Source organism: Cinclus cinclus, chromosome 2 (assembly GCF_963662255.1).
Source record: "Cinclus cinclus chromosome 2, bCinCin1.1, whole genome shotgun sequence".
NCBI classification, from domain to species: domain Eukaryota; kingdom Metazoa; phylum Chordata; class Aves; order Passeriformes; family Cinclidae; genus Cinclus; species Cinclus cinclus.
This window is the reverse complement of record NC_085047.1, coordinates 30,283,148-30,307,579: the sequence shown is the minus strand read 5'-3', so window position 1 is coordinate 30,307,579 and position 24,432 is coordinate 30,283,148. Positions and strand designations below refer to the sequence as shown.

Genomic DNA, 24,432 nt, shown 5'->3' with positions numbered 1-24,432 from the left:
CGGCCCCGCCGGCCCCGCCCCTTCCCCGCCCTTCCCGCCGCGGCCACCCAAGATGGCGCCGGGGCGCGCTCTCTATCTGGCTCCGGCCGGACCCGCTTCCGGAGCGCCGCGGCCGCCGCGCCGGAAGGTGAGTGCTGGGGGCGGGAAGGGTCAGCGAGGGCGCTCCCGGCGCCGCGGTTTCCCGCCGGAGTGCCACTGCAGTCGCTCCTTCCGGTGTCCTTCCCGGCGGGGGCGGTGGCGGGGCGGCCATGGCGCAGAACCTGAAGGACCTGGCAGGACGGCTGCCGACCGGGCCCCGCGGCGTCGGCACTGCGCTTAAGCTGCTCCTGGGTGCCGGTGCCCTGGCCTACGGCGTGCGAGAGTCCGTCTTCATTGGTGAGTGGAGTCACCCCCAACCCCTGGGAGCCTTCGTGCCTGTCGCCCGCGCTGACCAAGCCCCCGCTCTCTCCCCACAGTGGAGGGCGGCCAGCGCGCCATCTTCTTCAACCGGATCGGCGGCGTGCAGCAGGACACTATTCTGGCCGAGGGGCTGCACTTCAGGTAGGGCCCGGCACCCACCCGGCCCCCCGGCCTGGCGGGGCCCTCGCCCCTAACGCGCCTCCACCCCCCGCAGGATCCCCTGGTTCCAGTATCCCATCATCTACGACATCCGAGCGCGGCCGCGGAAAATCTCCTCCCCCACTGGTTCCAAAGGTGAGAGAAAAGGGCCACGAGGGGGGAGGCACAGGATAGGAATTCGGCCGTAATTCGGCCCTCCTCAGACAGTTATTGAATGTTAACGTGTTGGAATAGGCCTTAAAGATCGTTTAGTTACAGTTTTCTGCCGCGGATAGTGACACCTTTCACCAGACCAGGCCGACCTGTTCTTGAGCACCTCTAGGGCTGGGGCATCCACAGCTTCCCTGGACAACCCGTACCAGTGCCTCACTACCCTCACCGCATAGGATTTCTTCCTAATTTCCAACTAAAATATTGCTGTCCCTGTTGGTGCCGATTGCTCCTTGTCGCATCGCTGCGGTCCCTGATGGAGAGGGACTCTCCGGCTCCCCGCAGGCCCCTGAGCCCCTCGCTGTCCCCACAGACCTGCAGATGGTGAACATCTCCCTGCGCGTGCTGACGCGGCCCAACGCGGCCGAGCTGCCCAGCATGTACCAGCGCCTGGGGCTGGACTACGAGGAGCGTGTCCTGCCCTCCATCGTCAACGAGGTGCTCAAGAGCGTGGTGGCTAAGTTCAACGCCTCGCAGCTCATCACACAGAGAGCCCAGGTGAGCCCTGCCGTGGCGGGCTTGGGTCAGTCAGCGGAACTGCAGAGCGGTGGGTAGTGGGGAGCACTGTGGCAGGTGAAGGAAAGATGGCTGTATTCAGCTGGTGGATGGCTCATCCATGTGGGAAGCGTGTCCCATGTATGGTTTGATTCCAGTACAGGTGCAGATAACTGTACTGGCAGAGTCTGAGGAGGAAACTGGATTCGTTGGTGTACAGAGTACAAAACTGCACCAAAATGTAACACTGAGGGAGGGAGAGCTGGTTTCCTTCATGATCCACAGGTGTCAGTGGAATGGGATTTAAAAATACAGATCTCAGAACAACTGTTAGCACAAATTCAACCTTTTTGAAAGATCTGAAAAACAATGGGAATGAGCTGTTAACAAAGCACTAGCCTGTCAGTGATGGACGTTACAGAAGGGTAGCAAATAACTTCTGTTTCCAATCACAGAATGGGTCAGGTTGGAAGGGACCACCGTGGGTCATTTGGTTCAGCCTCCCTGCTCAAGCGAGGTCATCCCAGAGCACATGGCACATGTGGAACATTGCATCCAGATGGTTCTTGAGTGTCTCCAGTGAGGAAAACTCCATAACCTCTCTGGGCAACCTGTTACAGTCCTGTGTCACCTGCACAGTAAAGAAGTAGTTCCTCATATTCAGGCAGAACTTCATGTGTTCCAGTTTCTGTCCATGTCATATTATCAGATATCACCAAGAAGAGGCTGGCTCAGTTGTCTTGGCACCCTCCCTGTAGGCACTAATCAGAGAAAGCTTCGAGTCCTCTGGGGGAGTGTTGCAAAGTATTAGAAATATCTGACTTAAAAAGGCATGTTTGTGAAAGTTTGTATTGTCATAGTTTGTTTGCTAGGGATTCTGAGAGTTCTAATCACCTGTAGCAGCTGGCGCAGGGAGGAGGTGCTGGTCATGTTTTGAAAATTTTAGAGGAGGTCCTGCAGGGCCAGGGGGGTGCTGAAGAGGAAAAGTTGTTAGATGAAATACAAAACATTTCTCAGCTCTCAGAGACCACATCTCTGATCCATGTCAGAAGAACTAAAGAGTAGAAATGAGTGTCCGGGTTTTGTGATGAGAAATTATCCCCCTGGTCAGGGCGTTCAGGGTTTTGTGCTTATTCACATGGAATGCAGTGGAGGGATTTGTTAGTCTTCATGTAGAAAGAGAATGTGTGGAGAGGATGGGACAGCAAATAATATCTCTGGAGTTTTGGCTGTATTGGAAGCAAAGGCTGTTAAGCATCTGTGATTTCAGGGATCAAAGAATGATTCTTATCTGAAATTTTTGAACAAACTGAATTGCATTTGTCTTCTTGTCATGTTTCCATCCAGTTTTTGCTATTATAAAGTGATGTGGTATTGAAGGGATTGGTAGTCAGAAAAAAATTAAGTGATCTTATGTAGTTGTGTGCTCACAGTTCACACAGGGAAGGTTTGTGTCAGTATTTAGAGTTCTTCTGTTCAGGAACAGCTGCTGTAAAAGTAAAAGCAAATGCTCGACTGGCCAAGCATGTGATACTGTAGCATCAGTTTCTGTTTAAATCAATATTTGTTGCAGACTTGTCAGGCTGCCTGAAAAAAGTGCTGGCAAGTAAATGGAGAATAAATCTATCTAGCAGCAACACCCACCCAAAGCAGCCAAAAAAAGTGTGGTAGCTGCACTAGACAAGTAGGTACTGTAATTAAGAGATGTGATACAGGTTAAAAAACTTATGTGGTCATTTCTTTTTCTGTGTTGGAGTACAGTTATGAAAGCACAGCCTGCAAACAGTGGCAAATCCAAGGTGGAGAAGGAATTTTTGCTTATTGTCAAAACTATAGGACCTATGGAACTGGATGTGGCAGGATGTGAAAACAAAAGACACTTTCAAGGTTTTTTTATTTTCATGGTGTTACTTGTATAGAACAGTTAAGTAATAACTACAAATGAGCTGTAGTAGAGTTTTGAAAATGCTTTTTGTGGTTGTGGGTATGTTACTCAGGGATGGTGTTGATGTCCATGGTTTGGAGTTTGGGTTGGGGAATGTCTCACCTGATGCTGAAGAGCTGTTGTGCTTCACCTTTGGATCATGCAGGAAGTGCAGAACACCCTGTGCTTGGTGCTACTCTGGTTGCTGTGTTTGTGTTTCAGGTGTCTCTGCTCATTAGGCGAGAACTGACAGAGAGAGCCAAGGATTTCAGCCTCATCCTGGATGATGTGGCTATCACAGAGCTCAGTTTCAGTCGTGAATACACAGCTGCTGTGGAGGCTAAGCAAGTGGGTGAGTTCCATTGGTGCCTTTTCACTGAATTATTAAACAAGGAAGTGGAATTTGGGCTAGTGTGTCACTGCTGTGTCATTGTATGAGTACAGGTACAGGGTTACAAATCTCTAAGCCTCATTAGTAACAGAGTTAAACAGGTTTTTTTTAGAAGTGTTACCAGAAAGCTGTAGCTAATGGGATAGACCATCAGAGGGACTGAGTTTCCAAAACTAAGGTTCCTCTTCAGACTGGGACTCTGTCACTCACTGTGGGAGTTATATGTGGAGGGTCTGGGTGCTTTGGGTTTCACTCAAGAAAAGGTAAAGTGCTCTCGGATATATTTTGTACTTGGATGTGGTCCCAGAGTTTTACCGCTTCTTTGGGAAGCAGAGCGCCTGGGCCTCAGCTCTCAGGTTCTGATGGAAGACACAACGTAATTCCAATGCCTGTGTTCCTTCTCCCTGCAGCCCAGCAGGAGGCACAGCGTGCCCAGTTCCTGGTGGAAAAGGCCAAGCAGGAGCAGAAGCAGAAGATAGTTCAGGCCGAGGGGGAAGCAACAGCTGCCAAGATGATATCCTGCTTCAGGAGATTTTGTGGGATGTGGCTTGTGAGCTTGACAGGTCTGAGAATCTGTCACATTGGGCTCATGCTTAGGAGACTGTGATCGGATGATAGCTTCAAGTAGGTCACTGTTGTTTTCCCCCCCCTTCTCCAGTTGGCTGGAGTGAGGTTCATCTGAGGTGACCGGTCAGAGCAGAGAAGGCCGTGGGCCTGTGCTCCTTGCTGTAAAGTTTAACTTTTATGGGCTGTGTGTCACCGTAATCCATAACGTTCTTCATTTGGGCAAATGAAGATGTGCCTACCCAAAGGCCCATGTTACTGGGGTAGAGATTGCTTTTTACCCACTAAGATGTTCTTTAATATGGCTTGGGAAGAATTCCTTGGGGGTAAGCGGCTTCTGTTTGTGGTATTTTCCTTAACTTTTTTTCCCTTGCACCTTGGGGAAGCTCTCAGCAGGAATCCAGGCTACATCAAACTACGTAAGATTCGAGCTGCTCAGAACATCTCAAAAACGGTGAGCATTGGGGCACAGAATTGCATTTGTCCTTTTACAGTCCTTGTGCTGTCCCCCCAGCCCAGTAGCCACATGATGAATTTAAGGCGAATGTGATCTGCTCTGTCCTGATCTTTGTTCCTGCCCAGCCCTTCTTTGCTCAAGTAGAGCTTAAGACTTAGCAAGGATCTGCAATTAGATGTGAGGCTCATAGTTCATGCTCTTCATATGATAAGGCCAGATCCACATCAGATTCATCACCCACCCTCAGCTGCAGCCACCGAAAGCTTCTGGTTACCTGCAGCTGAGAAAGGGGGGACATATAAATGTGGGATCAGTGGTCTTTGTGACAGAGAGACAGAATGAGCACTTCTTTTAGAAAGTCTGATGGCTCTGGGATGGGAGGTCAGGAAGTTAGAGAGTTGTTTTGAGGAATTGTGTTGATTTAACAGAGGAAGGAAACAAGTGCTGTATCTGAAGGAGGAGTTAGTTTCCTAGTGCTGTTTGTCTGTGTGCATTTTTAGTCCTTGATGCCATGTCTGTAATGTATTTCTTTTTCAGATTGCTGCCTCACAAAACCGTGTGTATCTCACAGCAGATAACTTGGTACTGAACCTCCAGGATGAGGCCTTCACCAGGTAAAGGGGCTGGGTGCCTGGGTTTGTCTGCCCTACCTGGGAAGCTCCTCCCCTTTCTGGAGCGCTCTCAGGATCTTTTTCTGAAGGGAGCCTGGTGCCAGAGGATACAGCCAAGTAGGGAGCAGCCTCTCCTGCTGTGGAAATGGGGATTTTTGTTAAATCTAATCCATTTACTCTTGTTTTTTTTCTTTCCCACCCTCCACCCCTTACTGCTTCTGCTGACACAGAGGAAGGTAAGGCACTCTACATTTAATTCTTTCGTTAGTACTGGAACCAGGGTGTTGCTGTTTCTTAGTGCCTGGGATGTTTCTGGCCTGGGCTGTTCTGGCCTCAGCAACTTTATTCTAATCTCTACCTCAGTTTTCATTTATGATGTGAAACTCGAAGCTTTCCTTGCAGGGACCACACAAACATACATGGAGTGTGCTGTAATTGGAGCTCCATGTGTGCCTCATAAGGAGCCTTTCATAGGAAAGGCAGAAGTAACTGTGGAGCATTCTCTGATCTATCACATGTACAGGGTATCCTGTGGTTATGGCAGACAGGGCTGTAAAGAGGCAGACAGATTTGGGAATTTGTGTTGGTTTGGACTGACATTTTATAGGGAAAATGCTTTTGTTATTCTGCAAAAGTTTTCCAGTCCATGCGAGCGCACCTCATTTCTGGCTTTCAGAGCTATCGGGAGTTTGGTGCCTTTGCCTAATCTGTCCAGTGTTTACTGAAAAAGGCAGTACCAACTGATCTAACAGGATGCTGCTAAAAGCTTTGATTTCTCAGAATTGAGAAGGGAAAACTGATTTTTTTTTTTTTTTCCTGAGGGATCTTTGATTATAACGTCTTTGTTCCTCACCTCTGACCAGATTGTGTCATATTGTTCCAGAAGATTTAAAGGGATTTGGAAAAAAAACCTGCCTAATAGGAAGGACTTGGAAGTCCAGATCCTTTGGGTGTGACACCCCATACCTCAGAATCCATATTGAGGGGCTGGTACAGTTTTGCTTGTGCTTTCTGGACTGACGACTCCCTTCTGTCTCACTTTCAGTGACAGTCTCCTACTCAAAGGGAAGAAATGAAAGAAGCTGAAGATTCCTAGAACCAGCATCACTGACCAGCAGAAGATAAGAGTGAGGATCTTTGAACTCTCTCCACTAGTATTTTTTGTCCTCACTATGAAGTTTTTAATCCAGTAGCCAGATTTGGTCCCCCTGCCTCTGCTCCATCTGTGGTGATTCAGTTACAGGAATGGGTTCTGCCTCTAGGCAGCTGTAATTCCTTCCTCATCCCACCAGTTAAATTTGGAGAGTGGGCAAAGGACCTTACTGGTATTAACCCATGCGTATATCTGCCTCTAATCTTCATTAATATTTAGATTTGTGTAGGATATAAAATTCTTTTTTGGCCAAGTGAGGGAGTTCTTCTGCCATCAGCACCAAGCTTTTTTTGTAGTAAATTTTGTTTCTCTTTCACTCTTGATCCCAAGAGAACCTGGGACTGAATTCAGGACAATGCCATTCATTAGGTGCCTGTCACTGCTGGAATATCTTACTTGTGTCACTGTCTGCTCAGTGATGCTTTCAAACATTTGTAAAAATTAAAAAAAAACCAAATTTATATTGTGTCTAAGTGTGCTTAGTGCATGGAAATAAAAAGAGGTTAGTTTATCTAGTGGGAGGTGGAACAAAGATTTTATTTGGTTGAAATTAGAATGAGGATGATAAAGGGAAAGGAGCAAAGAAATAAATACACTCATGATCATCACAGTGTGGGGAGAGAAGGAGGATGTTTGGATACTCCTGCAGCTGTGTGTGTGACCAGGGCTGGTTCCTTAGCTACCTCTGAGGGCTGCAGATGAGGGTACATTTGTCTGCTCTTCCAGGTCACAGAAGCCTCTCTCTGCTGTGTCCTGGCCTCCATTGTTACAGCTTGTGCTTTTGCCCTCTCTGCTTTCCTGGCTGAAAAGAGGAGGAGAAATCTTCCTCCGTTGACTAAATTCTCCTTTGTTTGTGTCTCAACAGCAGGATCTTGTGTTCTTTAGGGGTAGCTTCTTTGCTGTTTCTCTGGGCTGCCCTACGCTAAGATTTAGGACTTGGAGGTTATCACAGCACCATAGAATCATAGAATGTCCTGGGTTGGAAGGGACTCACAAGGATCAAGTCTGGGGCAACCTAGAAGTTAAACTATTGAGAGCATTGTCTAGACATGCCTTAAACAGAGACAGACTCAGGGTCATGATTGCTCCCCTGGGGAGGTTGTCCACCCTGTAAATGACCCTTTTTTCTGATACCAAATCCTAACTGCCCCCTGTGCAGCTTTAAGCCATTCCCTGTGTCCTGTTGCTGGACACCAAAGAGAAGAGATCAGCACCCCACCTTCTGCTGCCCCTGACCAGGAGGTATTAGGTCAGTCTTCTCCAAGCTGAACTCACTTTGTATTCTCAGCTGCTCCTTGTAAGTCACACCTTTCCTTGCTGTCTTTTTTGCCCTCCTTTGGACACATTATAATATTTTTTATATCTTCCTTGTATTGTGGAGCAAGAAAGTGTATATGGTGGAGGTGAGGCTGGCCCTGAGTGCAGTGGGACCCTCGCTTCTCTGGCCTGTTAACTGTTCTGTGCCTGGTACACCCCAGCATAACACACCTGGCAGGGCCTGCCATCATTCAAAATACCCAGAACTTTTTCTGCAATGCTGCACCTCAGTCTCATCCTTCAGTCTATATTTACATCCAGGATTACATTATTCTAGGTGCAGAATCTGGCATTTGTTCAGTTTTGTGTGGATGGAATTGTATACACGTCTGGCTGTAGGCTGAACGCTGTCCAGAGAGATACGGTGAGACTGTCAAAAGCTTTTCCAAAACAGAAAAAGCCCCCACATCTGGCTCCCCTTTGACTACCATGTGGGCAACCTTGTTGTGAAAGGCAACCTTGTTGTGAAAAGTTGGTAAGGCATGACTTTCCCTTCAAGAACTTGTGTGCACTTTGATCAATGACTGCGTTGTCTTTCAAGTCTTGCTCTTGATAGCTTCCAGACTAATTTTCTCCACAGTTGTACCAGGCACCAGTGTGAGACTGATTGACCTGTAATTACCAAGATCACCCTTTTTGCCTTTCTTGAAAATTGGGACAGCACTTGCCACCTTCCACATCAACTTACAGAGATTCCCAAAGCTGTTGATTAATGATTGAGAGAGGTCTGTCAGTTACATTGGCCAACTCTTCAGTACCCTGGGAGGAATCCCATTGGGATTGGGCCCCATAGATTTACGTGTGTTCAAATCCCATACAAGTTCAAAGTTAGCCGGGAGTTCATCGCTCCCCCAGCCATGGCTATCCCCGCCAGGGCTCCAGACAACCCCATCACCAGGGTTAGAGAAAGAAGCAAAGGCAGTGTTAAATGTCTCTGTTTCATCACAGTTCAGGGATGAGGTGACCCACCAGTAGTTTTCCTTTAGTCTTCCTTCTGCTGTTAACATACTTAAAAATGCCTGTTGTTACTCGCCATAGTACCAGCCAGCTTCAACTTGAACTTGGGCATTTTTTTCTCTAGAGTGGCAAGGAGCGTATCTGTCCTCCTGCATAATCTGTCCTTCTTTCCAAAGTCCACACGCTTTCTCTGCTAAGTTGCAGAAGGAGATCCCTGCTCAACCAAGCCACCCCTCAGCCTCACTGCCTAGACTTCCCACACATTGTAATTGCCTGCTCCAGTGCTCTTGAAAGGAGGCCCTTAAAAAGTGAGCAGCTTTTATGGATACCCCACTATCCTCTAAAACAGATTCCGAGGGGACCTTACTAACTGCTTCCCTGCAGCTCTCCCCAGGTCCAGAGAAGTAGCTTTACTTACAGTTTTTCTCCTAGCACCAGGATCTTAAACTCGGCTATTTCATGATGGTCAAGACAGCTGCCCATGAGACCACGCCCATTTACAACCAACCATCTCTTTTTACAAACAACTCCAACTTGAGCTTTCCAGGAAAGAAGAGAGGCCTTTAGGGACTTCTTCCTCTGGTGAAGCATCTATGGATTATTGGCTTAAAGCTTACTGAAAATCAGTGTCCTTCCTCACAATGTATTGTGTATAAATAGTGGTGGGAAGGGGGCTCAGGAGGCTTCTGGACCAGGCTGCTGCACTGTTACCAGCATGAGGTCAGAGCAGATGTGCCTTTGTCTGTTCACATATTGAAAACCCACAAGTAAAATCTACGTGCAAAAGCTGTGTCAGTTTGTCACACTGGTCAGTTTGACCACCAACATTTGAGCCTCACAGCAAGGAGCCATCATAATTGGTCACAGCTTCTGTTCAGGAAGCCTGAAGGCAACAGGGAATCAGGAGAACTAAGCTGGAGCCATCATTTTAAATCTTTGCAGGTCTGCAGGTGAAATCAGGAGTACAGCTAATACTCGGAGAAATTTGAGAAAAGAACCTTTTGGGACCTGGTAGTCAAACAAATACAAGTTTATTTACAAACAAACAAGAAAACAAAGCCATCACATCAAATTCTGGTATATTTACAGCATCCAGGTGTGTGATGAGATAGCAAAAGGGTAAGAGGGGCAGAAGGTTGGTATCAAGGAAAGAGGAAATCTCCTGTTGAGTTGCAAAGGAGCTGAGCTGAAACAGGCCAAAACCTCCATTCTTGAAAAGCTGAGGCTTCAGGGAACACAAACAGGCTAAATTCTAACTCACAGCAGTGGGCAGAGATGTAGCTCCTAAGGAAGGCTGACCTTCCTTAGCTCTTCCCTGAGAATTCCACTGAAGCTGACACAGCAAAGGTGAGTTGGGGCCCCGGTGCTCAGGGAGCAAGAAAAGGAGGGGTGTAACAGTTTCCTGTTAATGGATGATGAGGGGGCAGCGAAAGACTTTGCTCGCCTGCACAGGCAAGGGACCATGGAGTCAATCAGCTGAGCGGGAAAGCACTCTGCTTTACGGCACTGAAAGCTGGTGTGGAAGAGAAGGGGAAGGCTTCATTCCAGTCCAAGGAATGTGAGACAGGCCAGCTGGGATGTGAGCTCCAGTCCTGCAGCTGTGTGGGGCTAGCTGCAATGTATGATTATTTTTTCTTTAGTGAGCCTTTCAGCTTCTTCTCTGAGGAGCGTTGTTTCCGCACCTTCTCCTCCTTTTTCCCCAAGTTTTCATACACTGTTGACTCTTCTTTCTGCCTGTAAGGCCAGGGGAAAAGTGAGGAAAGGAAAAAGCCAGCCAAGCCAGCAGGCAGACTTGCCAGAGGCAGGCAGAGCTGGGTCTCTGCTTTAGGTCAGCTCTTACTTGGAGGGTTTTCGTGAAACCTTGGGGTGTGCATTCCTCACTGCAGGGGGGTAGGCAATATTCCCATACTCACACTCGTTTGGCTTGCCTTTCTGAGACTGCAGGAGAGAAAAAGCAATCTTAGAAGAGTGGGGACTGGGAGATGCATTTGGGGCACTGTGGAAGAGTTCTGGCTGTTAAATCGCACTTAGTGACAGGATCTCAGTGGAAGGTGGTGGACTGCTGAAGTGCCTGGGTGCAGCACACTGTCCACCACTGCCAGAGGTGAGCAGCAGCTGCAAATGCAGCCTTGTACAGGAGGCTACAGTGAGGCAACAAATCTCTGGAGGCACCAGAACGCCTAAAAGTGCCAAATTTTAGCTAAAGAATACTGAAACAGCAGGAGCTACAGCATGCTGCCAGAGGCTACATGGAGAGAGAAAAGACACCACTTATCAAATAGCAAGAAAAGATCTTGCAGCTGCAAAACAGGGATGTGAAAGACAAAGAGGAAAGAAGAGGCAAGGAAAGTCTTTGTTTGTCCTGAACTAAGTTTGTAACAAAAGAGTACTTGGTGATGTTGTTCAGAACATAGTTGAGGTAACTATTAAAATTTAACTTCTGTCTAGCAGTTCAGGCAAGCTCTAGGCAAGTTTGGCTGCTAATGAACTTGTCCCCTGAATTGAAAAGTCTTAGAAGAGAGGAACAGGGACACAGATCTTACTGCAGCATTGCAGTCTGTGTAGGTCTCAGTGTTAGCTTAAAGCTTGTGAAACAAAGCATCTGGGCTCAGAGCCAGCACCATACAGGGCTTAGGCTCATAGGGCAGTAGAGCCCCTTTTCTCTCACCTGGATAACCTCCAGCTTTTTCTTGGTTGTCTCTATGAACTGGCAGATGGCCATGTAGATGAACTTGTACTGGGCCTCTGTCTGCACCATCCCAGATCGCTGGGCCCTCACCATCTGGATGGTCTTCTGGATGTCAATGTCGCAGTCCAGCCCTAGCAAGGAGCACCAGAAAAATTTATGGACACGTTCACTGCCCCCTCTCCCAGTTCTCTACCAAAAGCAGCCACAGTAGAGGGCAGTAAAGAAGTTTCCACCTCATTCCATACTCTTCATTTCTGTATGGACCTCCTATCTCTCCCCCTGCTCAGTATCTTTCAAGTCTGGCTTTGGAGGAAGAGCCAAAGCTCAGGGAAGGCTGAAGCCATAAGCAGTGGATATGGTATAGAGATCCAGCAGAACAACTTTCTTAGGGCCATGGCAGGATCTTCCCCCACTGATACCTGATAGTTTTCACCCCTTTGCAGCTGAATTTAAAGTCAAAGCCCTACTAGATAGCCCAGTTCATTCTGAGATCCTTTGGGGTCCTCTTACCCTTGGTGGAGATTGTCTCCACTATCATATCAATGACGATGATAGTCCCAGTGCGGCCAATCCCAGCACTGCAAGGAGAGGACAAGCAGAGGTCAGAGCAAGACAGCTCCTGAAACACAATGCAGCTGCTTCTGGAGAAGCATGTGGCTCTTGTAGCAGTTATTCAGCAATGCCACAAGAGTCAAGGGTTGAAGAGGCAAAAAGTGAATATTGGGACTGGCATATGCTTCACTCACAAGTCCTGGTGTACAGCAGGGCAGACTTTCTGTATCTCATCCCAGATAAGGGATGGAGGATGCTTCAAACCCCAGCCTCTGTACCAACCTGCAGTGTACCACAATAGGCCCTGCATTGGGGATGCTTTCTTGCTTCTGGTTTATCTGGTCGAGGAAGCTGAGGACTCCTCCCGGCTCACTGGGTACACCATGGTCAGGCCAGCTCAGGTATTGGTAGTGCCAGATCTCACGCACAGCCTTGCCCTGAGAATAGCAAAGCACCCCACTGGTAAAACTGCAACCCAGCCCTGTCTCTGGCCTCTGTCCCAGGGAGAGGTGAATCTGAAGCCAGAGAGAATTTGTCTCTGCACACTTCTTGGTGATTCCACCAGTATGATTCCAGGCCAAACCAGGTGGGAACAGCAGCCCCAAGAACGATAAAACAGCATCATCATCACAGCAGCCAGCAGTTCCCAGGTTTAGGTGTATGGTGGCTGTTAGACCCAGGGGTTGGGCAGCAGTCCTTGGTCAGACACACTCACATTATCCTTCGGGCACATGCAGAGGTGCCGGAGTTTGTACTCCAGTGCATCGTGCTCGCCAGTGTTCTGCACAAGGTAGGGACCGTACTCCTTTGTATTGCCCAGCTCCGGCCAGTAAGGCACACATTTGTTCTGTGTGGGCAGAGAGGGCAGGGTGAGGGTGGGCAGAAGGCAGGAGAGAGAGAAAACCAGAGCAATGGTTGAAAGGAAAAGCGACACCATCAGATTTCTACTTACCCGGCCTTTTTCTACCTCCCGTGTCGTCATCACAATAATGCGCGTGTTCTCCTGCCACACCATTTGCCACAAGTCATTGACTGTGGCATCCAGGCAGCCCTGGCTGGCGATGTAGGTCTTGGTGCACTCGTCTGGGCTGATCAGGGTGTTCTGAGTGCAGACAGGGGAGGGTCAGGAGGGCTGCAGGAGCAGCCAGGCTTATCCCTGCTTTGGGCACACAGCCAGCTGTCAAGAATCTCACCTTGACATAGTTGGCATTGATGTAGTCAGATCCAGGTATATTTGGGTCCCTTCCCTGGAGGATGACTCTGGAGTGATCAACTGGGGGTGCAGTGAAAGAATGAACAGTGCAATGAGATACTCCATGCACAGCCCCACGGAGCTCCATCACTGCCCCGTGCCACCTCAGTCATGATTCCCAGTGCATGCCCCATATCCTCAGCTTTCCCTCTCTGGGTTCAGACCAATCTCACTCCATCCTCCCATCTTTCTGCCTCTGTGGTGGACCACAGAAGCTAATGAGTCTGATGCACCCCACCCTCCTTCCTTCAAGGACAGGAAAAGGCTGTGACCTCCCTCATCAGCTCTTAAATCCTCACTGCCATACACCGTGTAACCTACTCTGGAGAACAGAGTGGGCTGAGACAAGGATGGCTTGGACAGCTCTTCATTGCCTGTCTGTGTCCATCTGGTTGTTTATAGTGGAAAAGCAAGACTCACAGGGCAGTATGTTCTTGTATCGGTTCTTGCTCTTGTTTTCAGGTCTCTGGCCCTCATGACGGTCAAACAGGTGCTTGGCTTCCTGTTTTTGCAGGCTCTGAGAGCAGAAGAAAGAACAGTCATAGCAAGGGGAGGTGGGCACTAGGAGGCACAGTGGTGGCTCTGATGACACATGGACATGCTGTGGGGGAGCAGAGAAGTGAAAACAAAACCTGGACTTGAGAAGTCCAAGGTCTGTGCCCTTATTGTCTTGGTGACATACTCTCCCAACCATAAAAAAAAACCACTGGATTCACTTAAAGATGACATTCATTCCCCAGGGGAACTGGTTCCAAATAGAGACTTCTTTCAGAAAGAAATTGACAAGACACACAAGAAATTTGTGTGCAGGAGGAAATCAAGGGTGGAGAATGAGGTGGTGCATGCAGAATTCCCAAAAAGCCAAATAATGTCCCCCAGCAGTTTCTTACATCAAATTCCTCCCAGAATCCAGCCTTGGACGTCTCCTCAGACAGACTTGTCTTCTTGTTCAGCTCCTGCACTCTGTTCTCAATGTCAGCAGCATTCACCCTCGTAGCATAGTAGGGCTGGGGATGGGAAAACAAAATAGGTGAGAGAGAGGGGGAGATGCTGCTAGAGATGAAAGTGTTCTCTGTGCACCGTGGAAAAAAAGAAGGAAAGGGACATAAAGCAGAAACAAACAGCAAATCAGTCCCTCCAAAGGGCCCCAAAAAACAGGAAACCGGGTTTACCTGCTTCAGGTACACAAAGGAACCAGACATCTCCTCAATTCCAATCTTCTTGAAGTGCTCCACCAGATCTGTCAAGCTGTCAAACATCTCAGCACCTCCAACTGTGTAGCGTCCATTCTAAACAGAGGAAAAATGTGCTATGTCTCACTTGTAACATTCACAACAGAATCATGGAATAGTTTGGGTTAGAAGGCATCATAAAGGGCAGCTGATTCCAAAACCCCTGCCATGGGCAGGGACACCTTCCACTAGACTGGGTAGCCCAGAGCCCCCTCCAACTTCACCTCAAACACTTCCAGGGATGGGGCATCCACAGTTTCCCTGGGAAACCTGTTCCAGTGCCTCACCAACCTCACAGTAAATATTTTTTCCTAATATCCCATCTAAATCTGCCCTCTTTCAGTTTGAAGGTATTCCCTCTTGCTCTATCACTCCATGTCCTTGTAAAAGTCCCTCTCCAGCTTTCTCATCAGTCTCCTTTAGGTACTGGAAGGTGCTGTAAGATCTCCCCAGAGCTTTCTCCAGGCTGTGCAGCCCCCACTCTCTCCACCTGTCCCATAGAGAAAGCTGATGATGCTGAGGAAAAAGGCACTGCAGATCCATAGGTACCATCTAGGAAAGCATTTTGTCTGGGAGGGAGGTCAGAGGAGTTTGCCCTGAGCACATGGAGTTTATGGCACAGTGCTCTCAGTGGATCAAAGCCCAGAGAAGGTGTATTGCTAATCTCATTTAAGATCAGTTGCATTCTCTCCTTGGAATCTCCTCATCCCACATGAAAGAAATAGGAGAAATTGTGACAGCCATTTTGGTAACATCCATCAGACCACTGCCCATTCTTCTTCCCTCCTACTGCTCACCTCACACATGATCTTGATGTGTGTGACTTTGAGCCGGGTCCCAGAGGCACCGGTTGCCCCAGCTGAAGCATCAGACCCAGGTTTAGGCTGGTCAGTGAGAACAGACAAGACAAAGTCCCCAGGTTTGCTGAGGCTCTCCCGCACCAAGAAGGTCCAAGGGGTAGCTTTGTCCTGGAGCAGTGACTCAGCTGCAGGGCCTGACAGATGCCCATGGTACCACCTAAAAAAACAAGAGAAGGTCAGAAAAGAGGTGGAGATGCAGGAAGTAGATGCCCTTGAGCTGATGAGTGAAGAACAGGAACACTGGGGAAGAGTGAGGGAGGAAGAAAGGAAGAAATGAGAGAGGGAAAGAAGAGTAGGATCTTGGTAAAAGCAGATGAGACAGAAGGTGGAGAGCAGGCCAGAAGAGGAAAGTGCAAGGCTGGAGAAGAAGGTGGAGACAGACAGGACCTAGGGAGCAGAAGGCTCAGAGGGAAACCAGAGGACACAGCGGGAAAGCACCAAGTGTGATCCATTGTGTCACACACACACAAGCACATGTAAGTGATACTTTCTGCCTGGAACATCAGCTGGGAGAGGGTAGTCTGTGTGTTTCAGCACCTCGCAGTATTATTGGGGTTGTTGCCTTACTGCTGCAAGGGGATCTGGAAACTCAAACACAAGGGAAACAAAAACAAGCCCCCACTGAGTCAGAAACTCTCCCATCAGATTCAGCAGCATCCAGATGGTTGTGCTGTGATCAGATCCATTAAAGAACCATTCCAGCAACTCCCCTGTCTGAAACTTGGTCACCTCTTCACTCAAAGGATAATTCTCATCCTCTGGGCACATCACACTGCAGCAATCACCCTGACCACAGGAGTGAGCACCAGGAGATGATCCATGTACCCATTCCTGTCCTCGATGCAAACACTCAGCAGCTCCTCTCTTCCTAGCACAAGCTCCACATGGGACCATCCCCATTTCACCAAGGTGCTCCCTGCCTTGCCGTGAGGATGTGGCAACAGATTTACTTCCCATGGAGCAGCTAACAGGGAAGGCCTGGAGTGGTGAACTTCAAATTATTAGGGGGCTATTTATTCCCAAAAACTGAGATGGAGTTCAGGAGGCCACAGGCCAGTCACAGAGGCAGCTGGGGCATTCATTCATTCTCTCCAGCATCTGGTAGAGCAAGGGGCTGCTCCACATACAGCAAGAGGTTCACACTAGCCTCAGCAAGTAACTTTTGTTGACCCCCACCTCATGCACAGCAAGAAGCAGCTGGTGAGTCTCAGTGCACAGCTGTCATTAATTTCTGAACCTCCTCTCAGAGAATTGTTCAGCCACCGTGTGCTCAGATGCCACCTTGGGATCGACTGTCCCCTCCCGCTCATCAAAGAGGGCTCCCAGCCTCCCCTCCACAGGTAGGATGGGGTTAATGGGTCCCATTCCTCCCTCCCCCAGCAAAGCCCAGCTCTTCAAAGCCACGTGATGGAAAATCACTTGGGGAGAGAGTGAGAGGAGCTTTCGTAAGAGCCTGACGGGGGGAGGGGGTAAGTTTCCAACCGCAGAAGGAAGGGAGGAAGCTGCAGGGCCACGATGCAATGGCCTTGACTGGAGAGGACAGCCAGCAGCAGACCTGCAGCCTGACCCCAGAGCAAGCTGGGGTGTACCCTGAGGTTTCGGCCAAGGCCGTCTCCGTTCCCTGCCTCCAGGTGTCCAAGGAGGACCTGTGCAAGAAGGACTTGTCCACCCCAGAGCAGGGCATGGCAGCTCCCCTGAGCTGCATCAAAGGGCCTGAAAGCAAAATGCAAGGGCAAAACCACCTGATTTGATTTAGGAACTTGGTGTCAGAGACACATGCAAAGCGGGGACAGGAAGGAGACTAAGCAGACCAGGAATAGCTGGGGAACATGGTCCTGCTCTCAGCTACGTGAATCATCCAGACCTGGAATAACCAAGGAGGTTTGGAACAAGACTGAGGGCTTCCACACAACATGTCCTTCCACAGATCACTGCAGACCCACAGCGGACACCACAACCTTTGCTTTCAGAAACAGTATATAAATAGCAAAGGCAACCGGAAACCAGAAGTAAAAATAGCGACTGTTAGGTCTGCTGTGATGGATCAAGGTACGCACAGTTGTTCCTGGGGATGCTGCCCCCATGAACACATAGGATGCTAAGAAAGGCAAGAGGCACTTTTTGCAGGATTAGCTCTGGGGATGCAGGCAGGACAGAAAGGAGGCCATGAAACACCTCATCACAGACACAGCAGCTGCCTTGCTGTCCCGTACCTCTCTGTCGTGGGGTCAGAACAGTTGAGCGGGTATCGCAAGTCGATGATGGTTCCATCTTTGTCCTGCAGCGAGCCCTGTTGCTGTGTGTAGTACTCCACCAGTTCTGACAAGGTGGCAAATTTCTCCCCTCCATACAGGTCATAGAAATCCCCAGTATTCTGGATGCGGATGTGGGTTACCTGATCACCAACCCTGCGGAATAAAGCACAGGGCAGTCCAATGAAGTGGTTGGAAAAGGGGCAGAAAAGTGTCCTGCACTACCTCCCACCATGGAAATGGAGTAAACCACCCCTGCAAATGGAGATGAGAAGCTGGAAAGAGAAGCTTCTTGGATAACTTGGCGGAGGCTCTAGAAGGTGCTGGGAAGCTGAGGTCATTTTACAGCTTGAAAAGAAGTCAAAGGAATAGAGACAGGATGAAGAAGATGCCACAGGACATGCAAGGATCTAGGCAATCTGTGTATGTAACACTGCAAAGACAGAAGCTGGGGTCCAAGTTACTTACCGGACTGAAAGAGAAAAATCCCCCTGGTTCCTCCGACTGGGTCTAGCCAGGAAGCTCCCATGGACACCTCGTCCCTTCAGTAAGGCTTCAGCTTCCAGCCCACTCAGGTCACGGTGAAACCACCTGGCAGAGAAAATAAAAGCAAGACCAAGTGAATAAAAAAGGCCGGGCACTACTGTGGAGATCTGTAGGGTGAAGAATGGTCCCTGGTCAGCATCCCTAGGTGAAAACCAGCAGCAGCATCCCTTCCTGCCCAATGCCTCCCCCAGCCTATGGATGGTTCCCATTAGAGATAAGGCTTTCCAGGGCCATCCCTGTCCTGATCCATCCTACTTCCTCAGTCCCATTCCTTATACACATAGACTTCTCAGACCCTCTTACCTCACCATTGTGGAAGGAGAAAGAAGAGGTGGCCAAGTGGTTGCCACTAAAGCAACCCAGAAGACTCAGATGAAAAATCACTTTGCACTGGAAAGGAAAGGGAAGTCGGAGGTCTGTGCTGGTGAACCCAACACCAAACTGTTCCTGCGCCTCTTGGGATCTGGCCATGTATCTCTCCTGGAGTCTGCTGTCAGTCCATTCAGACCCTCCCCATCCACCTTCTCCTGGAGAGGTGCCTTGGTCTCTGGCCCACGGTGCAGTGCTGCTGGGCACGGGCAGGTGTGAGCCCGTACACAGCGGGGCACGCGCTGCTCCGGGAACAGGAAGCGCTCTGAGCCATCCACTCCGCAGCCCCAAGCTGCTTTGCATATACTTCTGCTTCTCCTTTTGTGTCTTTCCTCCCCATAGCCTCTATTTGTTTTTTGGTCCCTGTCTTTAGCGCACGAGGGCTGACTCTTTGCATGCCTCTTGGGTTCTGGCAGTGTTCACAAAACTCAGTTCTGCACACCCTCTGTTCCCCTTTTCCTCCTAAAGGCCTATGAGCAACATAAATGGTCCCAAATGTCCTACATGCTCTGTACAGGCACAAGGGGGAATCTGTGTGAACCCAGACCTGCAGACTTCAAGGTCCGGGCTAGTGCTCTGAGCACAGCCGTGCCTGCCTGAAACCAGCCTGCCACGGGATGGGACTGACACAGGCAGTGGCAGCTCAAAAGGGATGGGGAGGTTGGAAGAGGGTGGTGAAGCTGCCCAGGAAGGCAGGCAGAGACCAGGACAAACAGCTGCTACCTACAGGGAGCCCACACAGCACTGAGGGGGCTGAGCCGGGGACCTTCAAAATCTCAGCACCCCATACTGAGGCCAAAGCTGACAACCTGGACAACCAGGTACAAAAAGAAGGAAAATCATTCCAGTCACCTAGCTGCTTCCAGCTGTGGCCCATGACTACCCTGCCCACAACACTGGCTTCAAGGTCTGCAGGTCTGGTGAAAGAATGGGAGCTAAGCAGTGGCCTAAGAGTGCAATCCAACCGGGAAAGGAGCCTGACTTTTCCCTGTGGTCATCTCAGCTATCCTGTGTGGTGTGGCCAGCAGCAACAGCAAAAGCCTTGCTCATTTCAAGTAGCAGCAGCTGCAGACTTCCCCCCACACCACCAGACTGAGAAATGCTGCAAAAGGATGAACAGGCTGCTAGCTAAGACCTAGACAAAAACTCATGGCCAAGACAGAAACCAGCAACAAAGGGAAGTACAGGAGAGACGAATGGGAAGCTAAACTTCATTGCTAGAAAGGCAACACAGGCACCTACAAGAGCTTCCTTAGAAATGCTTCTGGTTTCATGCACATGGTGAGCTGGGGCAGCCAGAGGGACTGACTTAGAACTGATACCAAAAGACAGGGAGGTTTTACATGCACAGGACCAACTCAAGGAAACAACTGCACAAAGTTGTAGAAGTTGCACCTGAAAGATGGCACCAGAATCAGTCTATGAAGAACAGGAAACAAGTGCTGCTTATAGCTAAGGGAGAAAAGGCAGGAACTTCCAGGGAGAAGTCCCAGAAATAATTCCTGATATCAAAAGAATATTAGAGTGTGCTGAGTGAATACGAAGCCAAGGCAGATGAAACCCAAAACCTAGGCACCCCTGCACCCTACACTGACTGAAGGAGAAAATCTGTCTGAGGAATTGAACATTAGTTGGACACAAGGGAACAGGGAAAGAACAAGGTAGCAAAGAGCCCAGACCAGAATAAGAAAGGGTGAGAGAGCACTTATCCCATGTAACTCAGTAGCCTCCAGAAGGACAAGCCACAGGGTGCAGTGTAATCTCTTGACAGTATTTTTGTGGGCTCAAATCCCATATCACATAATTTACAGGATGAGTTTATGCTTCTGCTTGCTTTCATTTTAGGAAAGGAATGGATGCGTGCAGCTGCCCTGCTGTCTTTGATCTGGGCCATCTAATTAAAAACTATCAGTAAGGCTGGGAAATGTCACCATAGAGAAGCCATTGGTTGGTATCTTCGAGGTCACTCTCCCAAATGGCTGCAGCATGGAACAGATGAGCCACTAAATATAAGAAGACTATAACTGAGCCACTGAAACACTTTTTTAATATAATTAAGAGGTCAAGAGATTTCAGCAAAGAGATTACTCTTACACTGTTTGGCTTTTGGTACAACACAGGGGTTAGAACCTCATCTTGTAAATCCCTCGTGGAACCAGGTCACAGCTAGCACAGTAACAAATTTACAGCAGAAGATAAATTAAATAGCTAATTAAAAGACACACACATCTGGATTGCTGCAAGGAAAAAAGGCCCTGAGAAACTAAAAAGGATTCAGCATAATGCCACTAATGCAGTGAAGAGCCTGCAGCATAGCAGGGAGCAAGCTGGGTTTATTCAGCTTGAAGAAAAGATGCTTAAGGAGGGATTTAACACTTGTCTGAGACTACCTAAAAGGGGCCGTGGGGGTTTAGAGATGATGAGTCAAGCTCTTTTTTTGGGGATACAACAAAAGGACAAGTGGCAACAGGCATCACTTGCAGCAAGGGAAATTCTGGTTAGGTATCAGGAAAAACTGCAAACACGCTCGCCCCCCAAGGGGGGAGGTTCAGCACTTGCCACAGGTCCCCAGAGCAGCTGAGGAGCCCCCACCCTGGTAGGTCTCAGGACTCACCCGCCCTGAGCCTCCTGAGCTAGTTTTGGGGCAGGCTCTTCTGTGAGCTGGGGGTGGGACTAGGCAATCCAGAGCTCAAAATGGTTGAAAAAGGAAGAGCAGAGAGAAAGATTATGTAAAAAATTTCTTTTGCCCTTGTACTTCTTAAGCCTCTATTAGCAGCTACTTGCAGTCAACTGCCAAATGAACAACAAATTTTGCATCCTTTGGCAAAGAGCTCCATTGCTCAGTTACAGAAACCCTCCACTCCTTTGACTTGCTTATAACCTGCTCCCTGCCTCTTTTTTAACACCTGGTTGTTGTAAAGAAAGGAAAATCAGTGGGTGATTCCTGTTTCTCACCCCTGCTCCAAGCTGCTCCGGGCAGACCTGAAACATCCATATCCATCCCCAGCTCTTTGCCAGGCTGAAGATTCCAGCCCTACTAAGGGATTATTTTTGTACAGAACTATTCTACACCTCTGGCCACCTCTGCTGTCCCTCTCAAGATATTTCCAATTCTGGCATCTTGATTTGGAGATAAGAGTGAAGAGTCAGGCACAGAACTGTGGTGTTCAAAATCCTGGTGAGTCATGGACAGTTATGATTTCTGATGTTCACCACAACCAAGCATTAAGCTAGCAATTGCATGGACCTCTATAATCAAAGTCTCACTCCAGAGAGGTTACAATTAGTTAACAGTTATTGTTTTATATGCAATTTTAAAATTATTTTTCTTTAAGAACATTGTTTTACATAAGCCTTTTCATCTGTTGTTCTACTGCCCACTCATTCACTGCTATTAGGTCTCTCTGAAATCATTCACAAGTCAATTCCCAAGCTATTATCCTGAATAACTTTTTACCATCATCCAATTTTCTCACCTCACCAAGACATATTCCCAGGTCATATAGGAATATACTCAACAGCATATGTTATATAGTATAGTATGTATTCAGATTAGGCCCCTGTGATCTGACCACTGATGACTTCCCTTTACTGTAAAAATGGGATTAATTCCCACCTTCCATTTATTATTCTCTAGTAATTCTTCACTCGAGAAAACTTTTTTTTTAAATTCCATGATTTCAGCTTTATTTAAAGACTTTGATGAGAAAATCTTGTCAAATTCTTTAAATCCAAGCAAACTGTACTGGCCAGACCTGCCTTATCCACAAGCTTGCTAAGTCGCTCAAAACCCTCCAGTTTTACAGGATCATATTTGCCTTTACAAAAGCAGATGCTGGCACTTTCTTTAGTATCACATTCATTGCTTTTCCCATTTTACTGTGTACCCTCTTGCTCAGATAACTACTTTATCATTCCATGCTTCCCTCAATGGGGGGAGCTGATTTGGAGCCCTTTCTGAGAATGAGCATTGCGTTTAGAAGCAACAGCTTCTAAATCTCAGCACAGGGATGATTTCAGACAGAAGGTTTTGCTGTTCTGTACAGAGCTCCATGGTAGTTCAGTCATTAGTGCAGAGCAAAGGCTGCCTGGGAACAGGCAGACAGACCATCTTGCTGTGACTTGCCAAAGCTACATGGTCTCCATCAGGCCGTGGGGCTCCACGACAGTGCTGAACCACTGTGCTTGTCCAAACTCTTACCAGAGAGTAATGCCAGTGTGAATCCCATTTCCCAACACCCTGCCACAGCAGTATCCAGAGCAGTGTTTGGACTGATAGTGAGGACTCTATGTTCCACAAAGGGCTAGAAAGACTGCAGCAAATAAAGGAATGACCAGGATTTAAAAGGCCAGGCAGCTAACATCTGTCTCTGCAGAACCATTCAGAGATGCTGCAGCTGCATGGTGGCAGAGGAACTGCAGTGGACTGGGCATCACAAGCCCTGCTTGCTGGTTATCCAAGTGAGAAGGAGCAACATTAACAATATTAAAGCACCGCGAGCTCCGACCCTCTGGCTATCCCCTGCTCTGACTACATCTAACAGGCAGCTCCAATTAGAAAGTGAGGGTTTTTCCCTCCTGTGTCCAATTCCTACCGCTGATATTTTTATTTTTCTCACCAACAACTCTTGTTTTCTTGCCCTAACTAGCATTCACAGCACTCACCCACGGGATGGCATCAGGGTCTTGTCTCTCAGATCCCCACTGATGGAGGACTGACAGGAGCTGGTGGAGGAAGCACCACAGCCCTCAATCAAGGGGGTCCTACTAAAGAAAATAAAGCAATATTGGAATTACCAAGAAGGGATCTCCAGACAGATTTTGGAGAGAGATCGAAGACCTTGATACAAAAGAGGTGTCCTGGCACCCTCCTGGCAGGGCTGGATGCTCATGGTGGTGAGCACCGGGGTGCTAGAGCAGCAGCTGGCAGTGCTTGTGGGGGCAGCACCTGCCGTGACTCACCTGAGCCTGGTCCGCAAAGGAGAAGCTCTGAACCCCGCCTGCTTCCAGGCCGACTAAGAAGAAGGTAGCTCCAGGTCAGGCAAACCTCAGGCCTCAAGCCGAGGGCTTAATTTTCACCATTTGCAAAACACTTCCTGGGCTGTAGTTGATGAATAATCAGAAGGGTGGGAGAAGGCTAAGGCCAAGCCCGGAGAGGTAGATGGAGACGGAAGGGACCGACTCTCTTCCTGCCTCCCATCCACTGAGCTCACGCCCTCGCTGGCTGCATTCCTGGCCGGTTTGTAACTGAGAGTACAGAACGAAGAACCCGACACAGCTCCCTCACACCTGGCTTGCAGCTCCCTGCAGGCTCTCCCAGGCCTGACTCCTTCTCTCTCAGCTCTTTACCCTCCCGTTGCCAAATACCTCAATTCTTCCAAGGGCAACAGGGACAAAGGGCGGGAGGCTACAAGCAGACATATATGACATCTTTCTGAATCACACTGGAAAGAAAACATTGCAAAGGAGCAAGGCTGCACCACTAGGTTGATCCCTCTGCAGTCCAAAAAAAAAAAAGTGAGATACAAATTCCATGCTGTTTATGTTGTTCTAATCCAGGCTGCAGCCAAATGGGGCAAGCCAAATGGGCCTAGCCCTCCTACGCTAGGCCGCTCCCTGCTGCATCTCTCCGCTGCCTTTTTCACTAAGGATAATGTGCTGGATTGCACATTCAGCCACAAAACACGGCAGCCACAGGCACTGGAGGAGGCAGGAGTAAATTAGCATTGACCCTGCTGTGGACAAGGGCCTCAATGGCACTTACAGCACTTGCTGAACAGCACTAGATCACGTTGAGGGCACATTTCCTAGCACACCCTGAACAGCACATCCAAAAATGCTTGCCCTTGTAAAGTGCTTAACACTTGTCTGATACTAGATCCTTGGGCTTCACACTGAGCCTCTGCACAAACCGTTTTGCAGAACGTATACTGGGCGTCCCAAACAGCACCGCAAGTGTCATGCAGAGAGCACTGCTGTACCTGCCTCTGCACCAGGGAGCAGCACTGCTGAGCACACGGCCATTCATAAGACACGGACGGGC

At 48.8% G+C, this 24,432-nt stretch overlaps 2 protein-coding genes across 2 annotated transcripts; one reads left to right on the top strand and one right to left on the bottom strand.

The window, feature by feature from the left end:
* Positions 1-118: 118 nt before the first annotated feature.
* Positions 119-6,818, top strand: PHB2 (prohibitin 2). Its single transcript, XM_062513605.1, has 10 exons — positions 119-375; positions 456-540; positions 614-693; positions 1,082-1,266; positions 3,410-3,539; positions 3,989-4,092; positions 4,519-4,596; positions 5,137-5,213; positions 5,441-5,446; positions 6,256-6,818. The coding sequence occupies exons 1-10, from the start codon at positions 249-251 to the stop codon at positions 6,284-6,286; spliced, it is 903 nt and encodes a 300-aa protein (XP_062369589.1). The 5' UTR covers positions 119-248; the 3' UTR covers positions 6,287-6,818.
* Positions 6,819-9,770: 2,952 nt separating this feature from the next.
* Positions 9,771-24,417, bottom strand: PTPN6 (protein tyrosine phosphatase non-receptor type 6). The gene is made up of 16 exons (XM_062513593.1): positions 24,371-24,417; positions 23,055-23,156; positions 17,943-18,065; positions 17,436-17,630; positions 15,160-15,379; positions 14,303-14,419; positions 14,021-14,137; positions 13,551-13,647; positions 13,072-13,151; positions 12,831-12,980; positions 12,594-12,725; positions 12,161-12,315; positions 11,837-11,904; positions 11,306-11,457; positions 10,478-10,575; positions 9,771-10,371 (listed from the first exon to the last, which is right to left on the bottom strand). Exons 1-16 carry the CDS (start codon positions 24,415-24,417, stop codon positions 10,263-10,265), a joined length of 1,962 nt encoding a protein of 653 aa, XP_062369577.1. The 3' UTR covers positions 9,771-10,262.
* Positions 24,418-24,432: the final 15 nt, after the last annotated feature.

Coding starts and splice junctions, on each gene's coding strand:
- PTPN6 (XM_062513593.1), bottom strand. CDS start 24,417: ATGAATGGCCGTGTGCTCAGCAGTGCTGCTCCCTGGTGCAGAGGCAG. Junction 15,380..17,435: donor TCTGACCCCACGACAGAGAG/GTACGGGACAGC, acceptor TTGTTTTTTTAG/GTGGTACCATGGGCATCTGT. Junction 13,152..13,550: donor ATACAAGAACATACTGCCCT/GTGAGTCTTGCT, acceptor CTGCACCCCCAG/TTGATCACTCCAGAGTCATC.
- PHB2 (XM_062513605.1), top strand. CDS start 249: ATGGCGCAGAACCTGAAGGACCTGGCAGGACGGCTGCCGACCGGGCCC. Junction 4,093..4,518: donor AAGCAACAGCTGCCAAGATG/ATATCCTGCTTC, acceptor TTTCCCTTGCAC/CTTGGGGAAGCTCTCAGCAG. Junction 4,597..5,136: donor CTCAGAACATCTCAAAAACG/GTGAGCATTGGG, acceptor TTTCTTTTTCAG/ATTGCTGCCTCACAAAACCG.